Source organism: Procambarus clarkii, chromosome 53 (genome assembly GCF_040958095.1).
Source record: "Procambarus clarkii isolate CNS0578487 chromosome 53, FALCON_Pclarkii_2.0, whole genome shotgun sequence".
NCBI lineage: Eukaryota > Metazoa > Arthropoda > Malacostraca > Decapoda > Cambaridae > Procambarus > Procambarus clarkii.
The window spans coordinates 12,831,416-12,852,754 of NC_091202.1; the positions used below are offsets into that span (position 1 = coordinate 12,831,416).

Below are 21,339 nucleotides of genomic sequence, written 5' to 3' on the forward strand. Positions count from 1 at the left end.
CAATATAGCTCACCCTGTTAACTGTTAACGAGCTCAATATAGCTCACCATGTTAACGAGCTCAATATAGCTCACTCTGTTAACATGCTTAATGAGCTCAATATAGCTCACCATGTTAACGAGCTCAATATAGCTCACCCTGTTAACTCTGTTAACGAGCTCAATATAGCTCACTCTGTTAACGAGCTCAATATAGCTCACCCCGTTAGTTTGAGCTCAATATAGCTCACCCTGTTAACTGTTAACGATCTCAATATAGCTCACTCTGTTAACGAGCTCAATATAGCTCACCCTGTTAACTGTTAACAAGCTCAATATACCTCCCAATGTTAATTTGAGCACATTACTGCTCACAATATAGCTAAAGTAACTCCACTAAGAATTAGTGAGTTATCACCATTAGCTTAGTCCTCTACTTAGGTAGGTTAGAAATTTAAACCATTTATTTAGGTAGGTTTAGGGACTTTAGTTAGTGTCAACTGAATAATAGCCTAGTTTGTACTCGCAACTAATTACAGTTGACTATACTTAATGAGACTGAATTAATAAACTCAATTCTCATTTGAAGGTTGAGGATGTATTAATGAGTTTACAGTGTCAAGCCTATGAACTGCAATTCAATTAGCTCATGAGTCAGAATGACTAGGCTACTAATCTCACTGTCGACTCAGAATCTTCCTTGATTTTAATGAATAAACCTTTTCAGTTCTCTAATACAACACTAATTTAGCTAGTTAGCAACTTAGTTATACCATCAGTCAGAATGACTACTGCACGGCAGTGCATATTAAATCAAATTTCCTCATTTGATTTTGGGGTGATCATGATGCTCCGTGATGTTATTGTCTAGTAACTCAATAGTTACAAGTCACAGCGACCCTAGACAGTGACCTTACTGTAGTGTTAGAGTCTCCTTGAACTTGAATGACCCAATAATACTTTACTGTATAATAATGTAGAATACAACTTATACAATAATGTTATCAGTTCTTAGGAACTTTTTCTGAGTTTGCCTACGATTCAGCAACTACGTAATACACCATTACATGTCACTGCGACCCTAGTTGTTGAGTTTATTGTAAGCTTTAGAGCGTTCCTGATTGCAGATAACTTAATCATTTAATATTTCAATTCTGTTCCACCGAGCACCCGCCCCACTAGAGCAGCTGCTCAACAATGCAAACGGAAACTACAAGCCTATTATAGCTCTGACCAAGAGCAAATAATTTCCCATCCAATTTGAGTAATCATGATGATACTGTGTTGTGATGTCAAGTAACAAATCAGTTACCAGTCACAATGACCCAAGACATTCACCTCACAGTGGATTCTCAGTTACTTTAAATTGTATGATTTAATCTTTAATTTGTTTATGTAGGCTATCAACTATAACATTATTTCTTCAAGAGCATCTATGAGTTTGCAAAGACTTAGTAACATAACCGTTACATGTTATAGCGACACCAGTCACAGAGTATATTGTAAGCTTTATTAGTCATTAACTTTAGATGATTCACAATTCCATGTTTCATTCAACTTGAGTTTCTTTACAAGACTTAAAATTCTTGTATGTCCTTGACAATTACGGGACATCCGTTATGTGTGTACTAACATACTAACATTAATACTAACTTCGGGATAGGTACGTCAGTACTCAACATTGCACTGCGACCCGAGAATTCTCCCCCCAGAGTTATGTTGGAAATTTCCAACACTAATAAACTACTATTGTATTATAATAAATCATTATCATTATATACTAACTACAGTAGTTACTAATTTTACTAACAGTAGTGTCAACATAAACTAACCATAGCATATGCGTATTAATGCTAGAATTCTCATGAAATAGAGCAACAATATTATGTCAGATAATGTCTAGTTAGACACATTTATTACCAATGGGTTAGAGAATTGAATGTGGTTCTCTAAAAATCATCAGTGTTCCGTGAAATAATTACTTACGGATAATATAACTCCCAATAATCTCAAATCGAGAGTTATTAGCTAAATTGTTCTGTAGTAACATTTCCTTCAGTCACGCACGAATGTCACGGAGAGAGATAAAATCTTCTCCATTTCTCGTTTAACACCATAAAACGAGAATACGATAATATTTAAACCCCTATAATTGTAACCCAGTCCTCATTAACGTATTTCATCCACAACGTATTTCCAGGCCAGATCACTAGTAGCGGTTCTACCTGTGGTACAACTCACGAGCTCCCAGGGCGATCAGTGGCACCCAAGTGTGTGGTAGGAAAGACCCCTGGCGGTGGCCATTGTGTGGTCCTCATCTCAGGTATAGACTCAGAACCAGTAAGGCCTATCTTGCAACAGTATGGAGTCAGCCATCACATCACTGTCAAATGCATTCCATCTGTTAACTACTCTGACACTGAAAAACTTCTTTCTAACATTCCTGAGGCTCATTTGGGTACTCATTTTCACCTGTGTTCACTTGTTCTCGTACCACCCGTGTTAAACAGTTTATCCTTATCTACCCTGTCAATTCCTCTGAATATTTTGTAGGTAGTGATCGTCTCCCCTTACTCCTGTCTTCCTGTGTCGTGAGGTGCATTTCACGCAGCCTTTCCTCGTAACTCATGTCTCTTAGTTCTGGGACTAGCCTAGATGCACATTCTGAACTTTTCCAGCTTCGTCTTGTGCTTGACAAGGTATGGACTCCATGCTGGGGCTGCATACTCCAGGACTGGTCTTACATATGTGGCATACAAGGTTCTGAATGATTACTTACACATGTCCCTGATGGCAGTTCTAATGTTAGCTAGCCTCGCGTATGCCACAGATGTTATTCTATTTATGTGGGCTTCAGGAGACAGGTTTGGTGTGATATCAACTACTAGATCTTTCTCTCTGTTCGTTTCATGAAGGATTCTGGTCTACGAAAGATCCTTCTTTCTTGAAGGATCCTGGATCCATGTGACTACATAGTCAACCGGGATGGTTGACTATGTAGTCACTATACGAATGAGTTCATAGTCGCAGTGCGAACGTTGTCAACCAGTCAACCGTCTACGTAGTCAACGTCGTCAACCGTCCTGGTTGACTACGTTGAGGGCGGAGCATATAGGAGGGACCAGGACCCACCGAACACATGGGTGTGACTGTGGGTCCCTCCCATGTATTCACAGAGAACAATGGAGGAACAGCACAGAGTTCACAGAGTTCACAGAGCACATTGGAGGAACCAGGACCCACGGAGCACACAGGAGGGATCAGGATGAGGAGCGAAGGTTGAAGCCTTGTACCATAATGAGGAAGCGAGACGTCTTCACAGAGTAGGTCAAGAATGTGATCGTATTGCGGAGACAATTAGTGGAAGGGAAGGGAACTATAAGGAGAGAGCACAAAGTCGTTATGACTATATTGCACTGGGAAGGAGGCAGGTAAAGATTTTGGGTTGGAACGGGAGGGAAGGAAATGATGCTCAACCACTTGTGGAGGGTCGGGGATTGAACCCAAACTTGCATGAAGCGAGACCGACACTCTTCCTTCCAGCCCAAGTGGTTGGGCAGATAATTAGTGGAGAAAGATAAATATAAAATGTATTTGAAAACAGATACAATAAAACTCAAAGGCTTAGGATTCAAAAAATCAGTTGGCTGAATGAGGAGAGACGAGACACAGTGAGCCCTCACCTACGAAGCAGAGAATGTGTATCTATGGACACCCACACCCACACACCCGGCCATATATGGGCCACAACGCACGTATTAACTAAGGTTATATATTCTCCTGAAACCTTAACCATCTCCCCCATCACCACCAGAATTCTCACACAATAATGATGACTGTTAACTTCCACAGTACAAGGTCCACCTCGCGCTCCCTGGCCGGCCTCCATAGCTTTTTAATGGCGTTTTATTGTGAGTTTGAAAGCCGCGTCGACAACACACACTCGCCGGTGGAAGACCTTCTAGGATAAAGGTAGCGTCAATGACTATTGCCGAACAGTTAGATTGTATTAGCACATCTTACTGCTTTATGTGAGTTGGAACCGTTCATTTGAAGCTAACGGATCCCTCACACTGATATCGGCGGTATCTCTAGCACAACCAAAATAACTGACAACACATCATAAATAAATCAATAACTATAAAATGATCGACTGTAAGTGATAGAGAAGAGTAAAGAGATAGATGTTTAGCCAGAAATACTTCATTTAATGCTTCCAAATTAGTTTAATTATGAGAGGATAGTGCTAAAGAAAGTTTGACTATTATAGCACTTGGAAGGGATGTGAGGACACGGAGCTGGAAAGGATGTCAAGGAATAGTGACTATCCACTCGAACCATCGGGGATTAAAAACCAGCACTACGAGCAGCAGGACCTTCTCTCTATCCAAGTGGATGGACGATTAACTTATAAGAGTATTGGTATTTTTGCCCAACCAGTCATCAAAGACATTCAATCCAGTGGCCATGTTCAATAAAAAAGCAGATGTTCAGAATTCAGGATGGTGGAATTAATGATATTATTAAAAATACAAATTAATATTACGCATAATAGGCCAAAGTTAGTTTTTGCCCCATTAGAAATTATTTGGGATTAAAATTCACTGGTGAAGCAATTCGAAAAGTGCAAAAAAACTTTTCTAAAAAAGATTCGAGTATGATCAGTTGAGTCAGCCAGTTATTAAGCTCTGGCGTTCCAGCTAAACCCGACTCCTAAGATGCACAAGTCACTTTTAATTTATTGTGTTAAAACTGACATTCGGTGTTATGGTTCTTTTGGCAATTATTTACGCTTGCAATACGTTTATGGTGCATTTACAGAGGTGTGACTCGAACGCAAGAATAGATCACAGCGCTGTTTAAGAAAAGATTGAAGGTACTCTGTTGAGGGTCTCCTATAACAGCCCGCAGCCCATCCTCATATACTAAGGCCAGATGCTCGTTAATCCGGCTGTCAAACCACGTATTGATGAATGACAAGTGGTTGCACGACTCACTACTAGTGTTTGAACTGTACTCGATCATTGCTTCATTCTAAGTGCTTCACCCTCGTACTCAAGCACAAATAATTCCCAACAGAACCTAACCGACTAACCTCTACCTAACTTGTATACAATTGTAATATGTATCAATTTTTAATCAAAATTTAGAAAATATCATTCTTGAAGACACTATATGTTAGAAATTTCTGACTGTGTCTGGGATCGTCTGCTACGTGGGCGAATAACTTTAGGACCGCTTGTTACCACGACTGGTTGTTGTTGGGACCAGTTGTTATTCTATCATGGCTAAAAGCACAATTATGAATATCATATTATTGCCTCACACTTGGTATGGGTATTGTAAACAAGTCAAGCATTTAAAAACTTATTATATATATCTGCAAGTCCTTAAAAGAATACGGTGATCAATCTCTGAAAGAGAAAATGGAATTGTTGTCCTTCCAGGATGGCTAGTTGGGGTTGGACAGCCTTGGTGGTTCTGGTGGCATGTCATGGCGCGACTCTTGGCGTTAGGGTGGACGAGGAGCTGAAGCTTCCTCACTTAGAGCACAGGGCTCTCCTCGACCAGGACGGCGCCTACGTAATGCAGTGGACGCCCAGAGAGAAGGATGTCGTATTTGAAGTTCAGGTTAGTCTCGCCATTGTTGTGGAGATGTGTCCTCTAGTTTGTTGGTTGGGTTTATGTTTTCAAATCTGTCAGCGAGCAGTCTCGTATACAATGTTGTATTTTTTTTTACTTTATTCTTATTATTAATAATATAACCTGGAAACACGCTATCTATATATATATATATATATGTCGTACCTAGTAGCCAAAACGCTCTTCTCAGCCTACTATGCATGGCCCGATTTGCCTAATAAGCCAAGTTTTCTTGAAGTAATATATTTTCTCTAATTTTTTTCTTATGAAATGATAAAGCTTCCCATTTCATTATGTATGAGGTCAAATTTTTTTTATTGGAGTTAAAATTAATGTAGATATATGACCAAACCTAACCAACCCTACCTAACCTAACCTAACCTATCTTTATAGGTTAGGTTAGGTTAGGAAGCCGAAAAAGTTAGGTTAGGTGAGGTTAGGTAGGTTAGGTAGTCGAAAAACAATTAATTCATGAAAACTTGGCTAATTAGGCAAATTGGGCCTTGCATAGTAGGCTCAGAAGTACGTTCTGGCTACTAGGTACGACATATATATATATATATATATATATATATATATATATATATATATATATATATATATATATATATATATGTCGTACCTAGTAGCCGGAACGCACTTCTCGGCCTACTATGCAAGGCCCGATTTGCCTAATAAGCCAAGTTTTCCTGAATTAATTGTTTTTCGACTACCTAACCTACCTAACCTAACCTACCTAACCTAACCTAACCTAACTTTTTCGGCTACCTAACCTAACCTAACTTATAAAGATAGGTTAGGTTAGGTTAGGTAGGGTTGGTTAGGTTTGGTCGTATATCTACGTTAATTTTAACTCCAATAAAAAAAATTGACCTCATACATAATGAAATGGGTAGCTTTATCATTTCATAAGAAAAAATTACAGAAAATATATTAATTCAGGAAAACCTGGCTTATTAGGCAAATCGGGCCTTGCATAGTAGGCCGAGAAGTGCGTTCTGGCTACTAGATACGACATATATATATATATATATATATATATATATATATATATATATATATATATATATATATATATATATATATATATATATATATATATATATATGTCGTACCTAGTAGCCAGAACGCACTTTTTGGCCTACTATGCAAGGCCCGATTTGCCTAATAGGCCAAGTTTTCATGAATTAATATATTTTCTCTAATTTTTTTCTTATGAAATGATAAAGCTACCCATTTCATAATGTATGAGGTCATTTCTTTTTTATTGGAGTTAAAATTAACGTACAAATATGACCGAACCTAACCAACCCTACCTAACCTAACCTAACCTATCTTTATAGGTTAGGTTAGGTTAGGTAGCAAAAAAAGTTAGGTTAGGTTAGGTTAGGTAGGTTAGGTAGTTGTAAAATAATTAAATCATGAAAACTTGGCTTATTAGGCAAATCGGGTCTTGCATAGTAGGCTGAGAAGTGCGTTCTGGCTACTAGGTACGACATATATATATATATATATATATATATATATATATATATATATATATATATATATATATATATATATATGTATATATGTATATATATATATATATATATATATGTCGTACCTAGTAGCCAGAACGCACTTCTCGGCCTACTATGCAAGGCCCGATTTGCCTAATAGGCCGAATATTTTTCTTTATTTTCAATAAATTGTTTCCAACTAGTTCATTGCAATTATTATTATATTATATTAGGAACATAATTTATTGACTTAGTTTTGTTAGTTTAGGTTAGGTTAAGAAAGGTTAAATTAGGTTACGTAGAGTTGGTTAGGTTCGATTATATATATATGTTAGTTTTAACTCAAATTTAAAAAAATGTAACTCATACATAATGAAATGGACAGATTTACCATTTCATAAAAAAGTTAGAAAAATATATAAATTCAGGAAAACTTGGCCTATTAGGCAAATCTGGTCTTGCATAGTAAGCCGAGTACGACGTTCTAGCTATTAGGTACAACACACACACACACACACATATATATATATATATATATATATATATATATATATATATATATATATATATATATATATATATATGTCGTACCTAATAGCCAGAACGCACTTCTCAGCCAACTATGCATGGCCCGATTTGCCTAATAAGTCAAGTTTTCATGAATTAATGTTTTTTCGACGACCTAACCTACCTAACCTAACCTAACCTAACTTTTTCTGCTACCTAACCTAACCTAACCGATAGAGATAGGTTAGGTTAGGTTAGGTAGGGTTGGTTAGGTTCGGTCATATATCTACGTTAATTTTAACTCCAATAAAAAAAATTGACCTCATACATAATGAAATGGGTAGCTTTATCATTTCATAAGAAAAAAATTAGAAAAAATATATTAATTCAGGAAAACTTGGCTTATTAGGCAAATCGGGCCATGCATAGTTGGCTGAGAAGTGCGTTCTGGCTATTAGGTACGACATATATATATATATATATATATATATATATATATATATATATATATATATATATATATATATATATGTATACATATATTATTAAATATGACCGAAAAAGTAAGATTAATAATTCTAACACGAATTTTCTCAATTTTTCGTACATTTCTTTTCACTGTTGGAGGTAATTCAAAAATCAATTCTCCAAAATTCATTTTTTTATTTCTAGTCTGACGCTACACTTGAGCGCGTTTCGTAAAACTTATTACATTTTCAAAGACTTTAGTTAACATATACACAACTGAATAGAACTTACTGAATAGAATAGAACATCTCCGATTTTGTTTATATCTACATTTGAGTGAGGTGGATGGGGTGAGGTGGTATTTAATAAGGTATTAATTTCATCAACACAAGCCAGAACATGAAACAATGGGTATTGAATAGAAGTGATTGTAGAAAGCCTATTGGTCCAAATTTCTTGATGCTTCTATATTGGAGCGGAGTCTTGAGGTGGGTAGAATATAGTTGTGCATTAATTGGCTGTCGATTGCTGGTGTTGACTTCTTGATGTGTAATGCCTCGCAAACGTCAAGCCGCCTGCTATCGCTGTATCTATCGATGATTTCTGTGTTGTTTACTAGGATTTCTCTGGCGATGGTTTGGTTGTGGGAAGAGATTATATGTTCCTTAATGGAGCCCTGTTGCTTATGCATTGTTAAACGCCTAGAAAGAGATGTTGTTGTCTTGCCTATATACTGGTTTTTTTGGAGCTTACAGTCCCCAAGAGGGCATTTGAAGGCATAGACGACGTTAGTCTCTTTTAAAGCGTTCTGTTTTGTGTCTGGAGAGTTTCTCATGAGTAGGCTGGCCGTTTTTCTGGTTTTATAGTAAATCGTCAGTTGTATCCTCTAATTTTTGTCTGTAGGGATAACGTTTCTATTAACAATATCTTTCAGGACCCTTTCCTCCGTTTTATGAGCTGTGGAAAAGAAGTTCCTGTAAAATAGTCTAATAGGGGGTATAGGTGTTGTGTTGGTTGTCTCTTCAGAGGTTGCATGGCGTTTCACTTTCCTTCTTATGATGTCTTCGACGAAACCATTGGAGAAGCCGTTGTTGACTAGGACCTGCCTTACCCTACAGAGTACTTCGTCGACTTGCTTCCATTCTGAGCTGTGGCTGAGAGCACGGTCGACATATGCGTTAACAACACTCCTCTTGTACCTATCTGGGCAGTCGCTTTTGGCATTTAGGCACATTCCTATGTTCGTTTCCTTAGTGTAGACTGCAGTGTGGAAACCTCCGCTCTTTTCCATGACTGTTACATCTAGAAAGGGCAGCTTCCCATCCTTTTCCATCTCGTAAGTGAAACGCAGCACGGAACTCCGCTCAAATGCCTCCTTCAACTCCTGTAGATGTCTGACATAAGGTACCTGTGTAAAAATGTCGTCAACATACCTGCAGTATATGGCCGGTTTCATGTTCATGTCGACTAAGACTTTTTGCTCGATTGTACCCATGTAGAAGTTTGCAAACAGGACACCTAGGGGAGAACCCATGGCTTGACGTTTGCGAGGCATTACACATCAAGAAGTCAACACCAGCAATCAACAGCCAATTAATGCACAACTATATTCTACCCACCTCAAGACTCTGTTCCAATATAGAAGCATCAAGAAATATGGACCAATAGGCTTTCTACAATCACTTCTATTCAATACCCATTGTTTCATGTTCTGGCTTCTGTTGATGAAATTAATACCTTATTAAATACCACCTCACCCCATCCACCTCACTCAAATGTAGATATAAACAAAATCGGAGATGTTCTATTCTATTCAGTAAGTTCTATTCAGTTGTGTATATGTTAACTAAAGTCTTTGAAAATGTAATAAGTTTTACGAAACGCGCTCAAGTGTCGCGTCAGACTAGAAATAAAAAAATGAATTTTGGAGAATTGATTTTTGAATTACCTCCAACAGTGAAAAGAAATGTACGAAAGATTGAGAAAATTCGTGTTAGAATTATTAATCTTACTTTTTCGGTCATATTTAATAATATATGTCTACAGGAAAGACTGCTACCAAAATATACTAATATTAAAATGCACGACCCAGCAGCAAGGAATCAAGCCTTCACGATAAAATATCGCCAGGATCTGATTCGTGATCAGATATACAAGGCAGAGAATGAAATCAAAGACAACAAAACGCAACTACTTCAGGCTACGAACGAGTGGAGAAATAGCAACATCGACGAAAGTATCCGTACCCGCATTGAACAACACCTCGACATCCTCACAGACCGACATCACCTCAGCACTGAAACAAGGATTATCAAGAAACTAACAACGTTATATGGAGGACCTATGGCAATTCCACGACCAAAAGATGGCTTCCTGAACCTTGCAGGAATTAACCTCACTGAGGACCAAGTCACTCTCCTAAATCTGGGCATAAACTGTCACGTTATGTCCAGACCGAGTGAGATGGCCGGGAAAGTGGAGTTGGAAATTCTGTTGGACGACATATTCGACCTCGAGACACAAAAGAAAGTCACTACCAAAGATACCTTACAAGCAGAACTTATTGCGGAAGGAGGAAAGAATCGAGGCAATTACAGAAGCACCATACTGTCCCCCGAGCTCAAAGCGGCAGCCAAAAGCCTTCGTGAGAACAAGGAGATAGTTGTCAGAAGAGGTGACAAGTCGCCAATATACGTCATTCTTAAAAAAGACGAATATCTGGCGAAAATGAACCTCATACTCTCTGACCAAACTAAATTCCAAAGGGTAACGAAGGACACTACAGCCGAATTGAAAGCAAAGGTCAACAGACTAATCGAAACTGTGAACGCCAAGAAATCAGGACTCCACCTGCCAAAGATTATTGGGGAATATAAACCTGGATATGCGTATGGAAATGTCAAGACACACAAGCTTGGAAACCCACTTCGGCCAATCATTAGCCAGATACCTACACCCACGTACAGACTAGCGAAGCGACTCAACGGCCTGTTGACTCCTTATGTCCCTTGTGCCTTCAGCCTGAAGTCGCCAAAGGAATTTGTTGACTTACTGCGGGGCACACGGGCCACAGAAATAAGAGCCTCGTTGGACGTAGAATCGCTGTTCACTAACGTACCAGTGGACGAGACAATCGGGATGATAGCCGACAGAGTGTATCGTGATCCAGCCTGTACTCCTCTTGACATACCAGAAAATATCCTAAGGAAACTACTCCAAGCTTGTACTAAAGAGGCACCCTTCTTGAGCCCGGATGGGCACATGTATAAGCAAGTAGATGGGGTCGCCATGGGTTCTCCCCTAGGTGTCCTGTTTGCAAACTTCTACATGGGTACCATCGAGCAAAAAGTCTTAGTCGACATGAACATGAAACCGGCCATATACTGCAGGTATGTTGACGACATTTTTACACAGGTACCTGATGTCAGACATCTGCAGGAGTTGAAGGAGGCATTTGAGCGGAGTTCCGTGCTGCGTTTCACTTACGAGATGGAAAAGGATGGGAAGCTGCCCTTTCTAGATGTAACAGTCATGGAAAAGAGCGGAGGTTTCCACACTGCAGTCTACACTAAGGAAACGAACATAGGAATGTGCCTAAATGCCAAAAGCGACTGCCCAGATAGGTACAAGAGGAGTGTTGTTAACGCATATGTCGACTGTGCTCTCAGCCACAGCTCAGAATGGAAGCAAGTCGACGAAGAACTCTGTAGGGTAGGGCAGGTCCTATTCAACAACGGCTTCTCCAATGGTTTCGTCGAAGACATCATAAGAAGGAAAGTGAAATGCCATGCAACCTCTGAAGAGAAAACCAACACAACACCTATACCCCCTATTAGACTATTTTACAGGAACTTCTTTTCCACAGCTCATAAAACGGAGGAAAGGGTCCTGAAAGATATTGTTAATAGAAACGTTATCCCTACAGACAATAATCAGAGGATACAACTGACGATTTACTATAAAACCAGAAAAACGGCCAGCCTACTCATGAGAAACTCTCCAGACACAAAACAGAACGCTTTAAAAGAGACTAACGTCGTCTATGCCTTCAAATGCCCTCTTGGGGACTGTAAGCTCCAAAAAACCCAGTATATAGGCAAGACAACAACATCTCTTTCTAGGCGTTTAACGATGCATAAGCAACAGGGCTCCATTAAGGAACATATAATCTCTTCCCACAACCAAACCATCGTTAGAGAAATCCTAGTAAACAACACAGAAATCATCGATAGATACAGCGATAGCAGGCGGCTTGACGTTTGCGAGGCATTACACATCAAGAAGTCAACACCAGCAATCAACAGCCAATTAATGCACAACTATATTCTACCCACCTCAAGACTCCGCTCCAATATAGAAGCATCAAAAAATATGGACCAATAGGCTTTCTACAATCACTTCTATTCAATACCCATTGTTTCATGTTCTGGCTTCTGTTGATGAAATTAATACCTTATTAAATACCACCTCACCCCATCCACCTCACTCAAATGTAGATATAAACAAAATCGGAGATGTTCTATTCTATTCAGTAAGTTCTATTCAGTTGTGTATATGTTAACTAAAGTCTTTGAAAGTGTAATAAGTTTTACGAAACGCGCTCAAGTGTCGCGTCAGACTAGAAATAAAAAAATGAATTTTGGAGAATTGATTTTTGAATTACCTCCAAGAGTGAAAAGAAATGTACGAAAGATTGAGAAAATTCGTGTTAGAATTATTAATCTTACTTTTTCGGTCATATTTAATAATATATGTCTACAGGAAAGACTGCTACCAAAATATACTAATATATACGTATATTTATATGTATATGTATATATATATGTATATATATATATATATATATATATATATATATATATATATATATATATATATATATATATATATATATATATGTCGTACCTAGTAGCCAGAACGCACTTCTCAGCCTACTATGCAAGGCCCGATTTGCCTAATAAGCCAAGTTTTCCTGAATTAATATATTTTCTCTAATTTTTTTCTTATGAAATGATAAAGCTACATATTTCATTATATATGAAATCAATTCTTTTTATTGGAGTTAAAATTAACCTAGATATATGACCAAACCTAACCAACCCTACCTAACGTAACCTAACCTATCTCTATAGGTTAGGTTAGGTTAGGTAGCAGAAAAAGTTAGGTTAGGTTAGGTTAGGTAGGTTAGGTAGTCGAAAAACAATTAATTCATGAAAACTTGGCTTGTTAGGCAAATCGGGCCTTGCATAGTAGGCTGAGAAGTGAGTTCTGGCTACTAGGTACGACATATATATATATATATATATATATATATATATATATATATATATATATATATATGTGTGTGTGTGTGTGTGTGTATCACGAAAAATAAACACGTGAAAAAAAATGTGACAGTGTCAGACCACGGAGGAAAATTGAAACAGGAATTTCCTTAAGTACTTTCGTATATTAATACATCTTCAGAAGGAGTGGTTTTACAGGTCGAGTACTGGGCATAAATAGGCAAGAGAGAATGGTGGAGTGAGGTGAGGTACAATAAGTGGACACAAATGAGCCGAACAAAAACTGCAGAGGGCCTATTGGCCCATACGATGCAGCTCCCATTCATAACCACACACAGGCCCATGCATGGATAATCATAGCATAAAATAGTAAATATTCACAATGAATTAGTGAGACAAATGTGTTACAATGATCCTACTCAAATCGCCCTTTAATTGATCAATTAAAAATGGATCTAAGTTATATAAACCACTGCTAATGTTCAAAATACTTTCTTTTGTGATCTGTATCAAAGCAGATTAAATTATGTTTCTGTTAAAAGTGCTTCACAATTCGTTATTGAAGAAGCCATCTCCCAATGAATTTGGTGAGCATCTTCTGACCAATGAACGAACAAGGCATTAGACAATTGGCCATGTCTTACAGAGTATTTATGTTGCGAAAGTCTACATTTCAAATCTTTAGATGTTTGCCCAACATAGAACTTATTACAGTCTTTACAAGGTATTTTATAAATGACACAATTATCACTACGAGGGCTGTTTCTAACTAATAGCTTACCAACAGTATGTTCATAGCTAAACAATACATGTATATCAAAAAGTTTCAAGGCCTTGACAATATTCTCAAACCCAGAGAAGTATGGTAAACATAACACATTCTTTGGGCGAATTTTTTCTCTGCATATATTATTATAATATGTACGACGTGCTTTGCTACGGCAAACTTCCAAAAAATTCAGTGGGTAACAAAGCTTGAAACCGATCGAATCAATATTCTTAAACTCTTCATCTAAGAATTCTGGACTCACAACTCGAACAGCTCTTAGATACATTGAAGAAAAAAATGATTTTTCACCTTGTATCTATGCCCTGAAAAATAATGAACATAAGATAAATTATTCGTAGGTTTTCTGTAGACACTAAACTTTAGTGAAAAGTCTTCCCTATGAATAAGTACATCTAGGAATGGCAAACATTTATCAATTTCAGTCTCCATAGTAAATTTCATAGAGGTGACTTGGTCATTAAGTTTGGCTACAAATTCGTCTGTGTTTACGTCTGAAGTCCATATACACAAAATATCATCAACATATCTAAACCATGGAATGATTCCAGGGGTAATTTTTGAAACAAATTTCTTTTCGAAGAATTCCATGTACAAGTTTGAAAGCAATGGCGATAAAGGATTCCCCATTGCTATTCCAAAAGTCTGTAAATAAAACTCATTATTAAAGGTAAATTAACATTCTTTAATGCACAACTTAACAAGATTGACAATAATATCAGCAGAAAGAGGTAAAACATGGCTCATAAGTTCACGAGCAAGATAATCGAGAATATCATCAACGGGCACCTTTGTAAACAAGGAACAAACGTCAAAACTGATTAACTTTACATCAGGAGTGACTGGAACACTATTCAATTTGTTAACTAATTCAAGAGAATTGGTCAAATGAGAAGAGGAAATAGTTCCTAACAATGGGGACAAGATTTTGGTAAGTCATTTAGAAAGCTTGTAAGAAAAGGATCCCACAGAACTGATGATAGGCCTCATGGGATTGTTAGGTTTATGCGTCTTGACAAGTCCATAGAGATATGATAATGAAGGTGATGGGGTACTAAATTGCTTAAGAAGACCTTTATGTTTACTTAACCACTTCCTCAAGCTGCTATTGAAGAACTTGATGATGCCCTCAAGCGGATTTTTCCTGAGTTTAGTGTATGTTGAAGAATCTTGGAGGAGATCATTCATTTTCGAAATATATTCCTCCTTGTTTAGAATAACAATAGTGCTGGATTTATCAGCCATAGTTATATGAATGGAGGGGTCGGCTCTTAACTCCTGTAAGCTTCGTCTGAACCTTCCAGGGAAATTGTTTGTTTGAGGGATCAACATTGAACCATAAACAATACCTTTTTCCAGAATTAGGTTTTGTGGAGAGAGAGAGAGTTTTGTTTTTCAAGCTGTAACAATGAACTAGCAATCTTAACTGCAGAAGGTTGATTTGAAATGGCAAATGACATACCATAACCCAAAGCAGAAACCACATTTTCACATATCGTCTCGGATGACAAATTCAACACGTTGTTTGGATTGGATTTCTTTGTCCAATCACTGTTTTTAATCAGACTTTCTAACTTGCACTTTAGAATTTTCTGTAACTGATTAATTTTTCTGCGTAAGTCACTATATATTTCATCCATCAGAAGATTTTTCCAGTCCAAAGGTATTGCGTGATGAAAGTTCCTTTTTTGCTGTATCCAGGTTTTGAAAACAAAACGTTCACTTGATCTTGTAACTTCAATGTGTTTTTTCAAAATGGTAGCACAGAAATCTTTGAACGGTTCATCACCTAATTTGAGGAGACGGGCAGGTAGCAAACACTTGGGTACAACTTGCTCACAAAGACATTGTTTCAGGAATTTGAGGGGAGTGCAGTGTGCTTTCACTAGTAGAGTAGTGAAGAATGGTCACTTAGGAAGCAGTCTGAGAGAGCTGCATAGCGAAAGAGCGCGTAGTTCTCATTATGTGTGTAAATCATGAAAAATAAACACGTGATTAAAAATGTGACAGTGTCAGACTGTCATTTCAGGTTATGAATCATTAAGACCCCATTCAGGTTATGAATGGGAGCTGCATCGTAAGGGCCAATAGGCCCTCTGGAGTTTTTGTGCGGCTCATATTTGTGTCCACTTATTGTACCTCACCTCACTCCACCATTCTCTCTTGCCTATTTATGCCCAGTACTCGACCTGTAAAACCACTCCTTCTGAAGATGTATTAATATACGAAAGTACTTAAGGAAATTCCAGTTTCGATTTTCCTCCGTGGTCTGACATTGTCATATATATATATATATATATATATATATATATATATATATATATATATATATATATATATATATATATATATATATATGTCGTACCTAGTAGCCAGAACTCACTTCTCAGCCTACTATGCAAGGCCCGATTTGCCTAATAAGCCAAGTTTTCCTAAATTAATATATTTTCTCTATTTTTTTTCTTATGAAATGATAAAGCTACCCATTTCATTATGTATGAGGTCAATTTTTTTTTATTTGAGTTAAAATTAACGTAGATATATGACCGAACCTAACCAACCCTACCTAACCTAACCTAACCTATCTTTATAGGTTAGGTTAGGTTAGGTAGCCGAAAAAGTTAGGTTAGGTTAGGTTAGGTAGGTTAGGTAGTCGAAAAAAAATTAATTCATGAAAACTTAGCTTATTAGGCAAATCGGGCCTTGCATAGTAGGCTGAGAAGTGCGTTCTGGCTACTAGGTACGACATTATATATATATATATATATATATATATATATATATATATATATATATATATATATATATATATATATATATATATATAAACATATGTCGTACCTAGTAGCCAGAACACACTTCTCGGCCTACTATGCAAGGTCCGATTTGCCTAATAGCACTTTCAGGCTCTGGGCAACGTTAAAAAAAGTGGTATGTGGGCGCAGCGTTTTTGAAGCTTAAGTGGCAAAACAAAAATGTGTATACTCTTTTTACTCTCCTGACATGAGTTCTTGAGCTACGTATTTCATTTTGGTGCCAATGTGTTTGCAATAAACTTTTCTAGAAGAACATAAGTAAAAAAGATCACCAAAGGTATAGGGATACCAGCACCAAATAAATAACTACGTAGATGACTCGCCGTGAGAGCCAAACAGCAACAAAATGTTTCTACTCTTGGGATTGTTGTCAACTCCACACTTGTCCTACAGCGTTAATTTTGGTATCAATGGACTCGCAATGAAATTCCCAACACAGAGAGATGAATATAAAAGTAGAATTATGGTCGCGGCCCACCCGCAAGAGTGTGGGAAGTGGCCGAACTGGTACCCAGTATCATTGAGGGGAAGACACATGTGTGATACAGTGCTTTGAAAGTTTATACTTATTTCACTGTCCTAACATTATTTGTCTATGTACGTCATTCATTTTTGTGCCAATTTGTTTGCAATAGAATGTTCTATGAGCACGTAGGTAAAAAAGATCAACAAAGTGTAAGTTAGATTAGCGCCAAATATAAAACAACGCTGGAACATACCAGTGAGCGTCAAACACCAACGAAATGTTTTTACTGTTGTTATGTTTGTAAAGTCTATACTTGTTGCACACAGTTATTTTTGGTTGTACATTGATCGGAATAAAATTCCCTAAACAGACAAATGCATATAATACATGATATGGGGGAAGCATTACCAGTATAAACGGCTAAAATCACCCAACTACAACCCGTTTGGGACACTCATGCACACAAGGGCTACACCCATACAAAATTCTATGAAGTTTCGAGTCTACTTACGGCAGTTTATGTAATACAGTGTTCATTCTGGTATCAAAACACACGCACTAAATTATACAACACAAACTTGGACCAAATAGGTGTACTTACCAAGGAAAAACTGATTGTGGAACAGTAATTTGAGCATTTTTTCTCCACACCACCTTCTTCAGGTCAACATTCCTGAAGTTGCTCAACAGATGTTTTGTAGGTGGAGTGAAGCTGTTGCGGGTGGTTACTTCTTCACCACCCAACACACCCTTTTCCGGCAATAATTGGTGTAGCAGGGAATAACACAGAGTGCAACGTTACAGGTCCTGCATCCGTTGTTGGTGTCCTTCCTTTTACCTGACTGTGCGCATGCATGACACTTGAGACGTTTGGGCATTCTGTAAAGTTCATGTTTCAGTTTGTAGTTCATGCGATTTTCAGAATCAACAATACTCCCTTGTCTTCTCGCTGGAGGTTCAACATTTGAGTCAGAGTCATCTGTCAAAACCGTCTCGTCAAATGGCAGTGTGCCAGACATCTCGGGGTCTGATTCTGTTGCTGCTTCAGCTTGAGGTGTTGAAGTGAACAAAGACCGCCTCACACCAGATGGTCCGGGAGTTTGCGCGGCGTCAGCATAGGCAGGACCTGTGTCATCATTTATGTCTGGAGTGTGCCGCAAGTGTTGAGATACTGTTGCTGTTTGAGGCCAATCTTCCGGGTCCCAGTGCAATAGGGACCAAATTGCTACCTCGTGGAACTGTAGCAATGTTAGCTTTTTTCGATCAGTTGTGTTGTATTTGTACAAAACAAAGGCATTATGCAATGCCATTTGCAGGAAATAAAACGTTATCTTTTTGGTCCACTTGTGAGTTTTCCTGGTAAAATGGTAATACTTCACCATTTGATCGAAGTGGTCCACACCTTTCATGAACTTATTGTACTCGCAAATTGCAGTAGGTTTGTTCACTGTTACCTGCTGTAGCTCACTTGTTCTGTCGCGTTTGCGAATTCGTTTCCTTCGCTGAACTTGCTGAGTGTCTGCATTGTGGATGTTGGTAATGATTGAGACCACTCGCTTGTCTTTCCACAGTAGAAGGAATGTGTTATCTTTTCGGCGGTATACGGTGATATCCAGTGGAAGTCTACCCTTGGCTAGAGCTTGCAATTCCTTTGGGGCGCCACGTAGCAGTCTAATTGTGCCACATGTGTACACCCTAAGTTCTCTCAACTTCTCTGTTAGGTTAACCGAGTTGTAGTAATTATCCATGTACAAATGGTAACCCTTGTTCACTAAAGGCTGAATCAACCCCGTTACTGTTTCCATTATCGCCTTACCAATACCTGAGTATACGTCAAAGTTATATATGTATCCAAATACTGATTCAGCAAGCATATATAGTTTCACACCATACTTGTCTGGTTTGTTTGGATTGTACACTTTGAACGATAGTGGGCCACGCCATGCCATTGTACCTTCATCTAAACACAACTCTTTCTTGGGGATGTAAACTTCTGCAAACCTCTCTTTCAAATAATCCATCACTGGCCTCACTTTTATCAACTTATCAGTATTGTTCAAGGGCACTGCATTGTTATTGAATGTATGGAAAATTGGTTTATATGCTGGAAACGTTTCGTCGTCATAAACAAGTTGAAGAAACAAACATGCCATGGTTTTCCTGTTCGCCAATACATCCTCATAGTTGGGAGCCTGTTTATTCCCATCAATATGCATAGCCCAAAAAATCTCGCCATTTCTTTTACCTTCACTTGTTTCCAAATATCTGAGACATTTTCATTGGCTATCCGGAATATCTGCGAGGCGTACAAATTAGTTTCAGTTGTCAAGAATTCAATCAGGGCTCGAGTAATGAACAATTGAATAAATGCTAGTGCACTAGTAGGTTGGGGAATGGTGAGGCCAGGCGTTCCGGTAACATCATCAATAATTGGGGGAGTGTTGCCACGACTCCAGCCATCACTAGCCCTAGGCTGAGAAGTACGTACTGGACGTGTACGCCTTTGAGGAGGCTTGGATGAATCTTCCTCACTTTCCTCAACACTTAGAAATTCCATGCTTAGATCACTGCTAGAACCACTTTGCAAAGTTTGTCGTGTTTTCTTACGACGAGAAACATTTCGGGTAGTTAGCTTTCTAGGTGGTTTACATGCACCACGTGTGCGCCTTGTTGGAGGAGGAGGAGGAGGGGGTAGCGGTGCCTCCTCCTCCTCGGTGAGGTTCTCGGTCTCCTAATCATTCGTTGCTGTATCATTCACTGCATGGCCCTGAACACCACTATACTCGTTGTAATAATCCAAATCACCTTCAACTCCCTCAACATCACCTTCATCATACTCAACCTCGGATAAAGCTTCCACGAAACCTGGAATTTTTGTGGGTGTGAGTTTCACTCGGCTGTACTTCCGATAAATCATACTTATTTTGTCCTCGAAAGAGGACCTGGGCGCTCCCTTGGGCGTAGACCGGCTTGAGCCTTGACCTGGATCCATTGTTGATGAATGTATTGGGTATAATACACACGGGAACGGGTAAAACTGCTGACAACCGCTCGAGTTTGGCGTGCGAGGGGACCGTGATCGACCTACTACATGTGACAAGGAAACAATGGGCCAGTCACGTGACCGCGTAGGCCGACGTGCCACTTGGCCTAGTGGCGAAAAAGAGAACTTCATGGCGCGCAGATTGAAACAAACCCAAAGTAAATCAGATTAAAATTGAATTTTATACAATTAATTTTTATGGGGACATAATTTTATGTCTTGTGCAGAAGCGGGTAGACGAAAACGAACATAAGGTTATGTCCGGGGGGTGGGGAGAGAAGGTATATATATATATATATGTGTATATATATATATATATATATATATATATATATATATATGTATATATATATATATATATATATATATATATATACATATATATATATATATATATATATATATTAATCTTACTTTTTCGGTCATATTTAATAATATATGTCTACAGGAAAGACTGCTACAAAATATACTAGTATATATATATATATATATATATATATATATATATATATATATATATATATATATATATATATATATATATATATATATATATATATATATATATGTTGTTGAATATGACCGAAAAAGTAAGATTAATTATTCTAACACAAATTTTTTCAATATTTCTTATGTTTTCTTCACTGACAGTGGTAATGAAAATATCAATTCTCCAAAACTCAATTTTTATTAATGGTCTGATGCTTAGAAGCGTTTCGTAAGGCTTCTTACATTCCCAAAGACTTCTTTACACTTAACACTTCACTAATGAATAACATTTATGATACATTCAATGCACAGTGTATGAAACATTTAACATAATCCTCACTTTTTATTGGTTTGG

General features: G+C 37.8%; 1 protein-coding gene across 1 annotated transcript in view; it reads left to right on the forward strand.

The window, feature by feature from the left end:
- The first annotated feature begins 3,842 nt into the window (after positions 1 to 3,842).
- LOC123767224 (DBH-like monooxygenase protein 1) overlaps positions 3,843 to 21,339 on the forward strand; it is a 117,406-nt gene continuing 99,909 nt past the window's right edge. Inside the window, exons 1-2 of the mRNA XM_069304728.1 lie at positions 3,843 to 3,950; positions 5,426 to 5,609. Of these exons, the coding sequence (XP_069160829.1) occupies positions 5,427 to 5,609 (183 nt within the window). The 5' untranslated portion in view covers positions 3,843 to 3,950; position 5,426. The remainder of the gene's footprint in view (positions 3,951 to 5,425; positions 5,610 to 21,339) is intronic.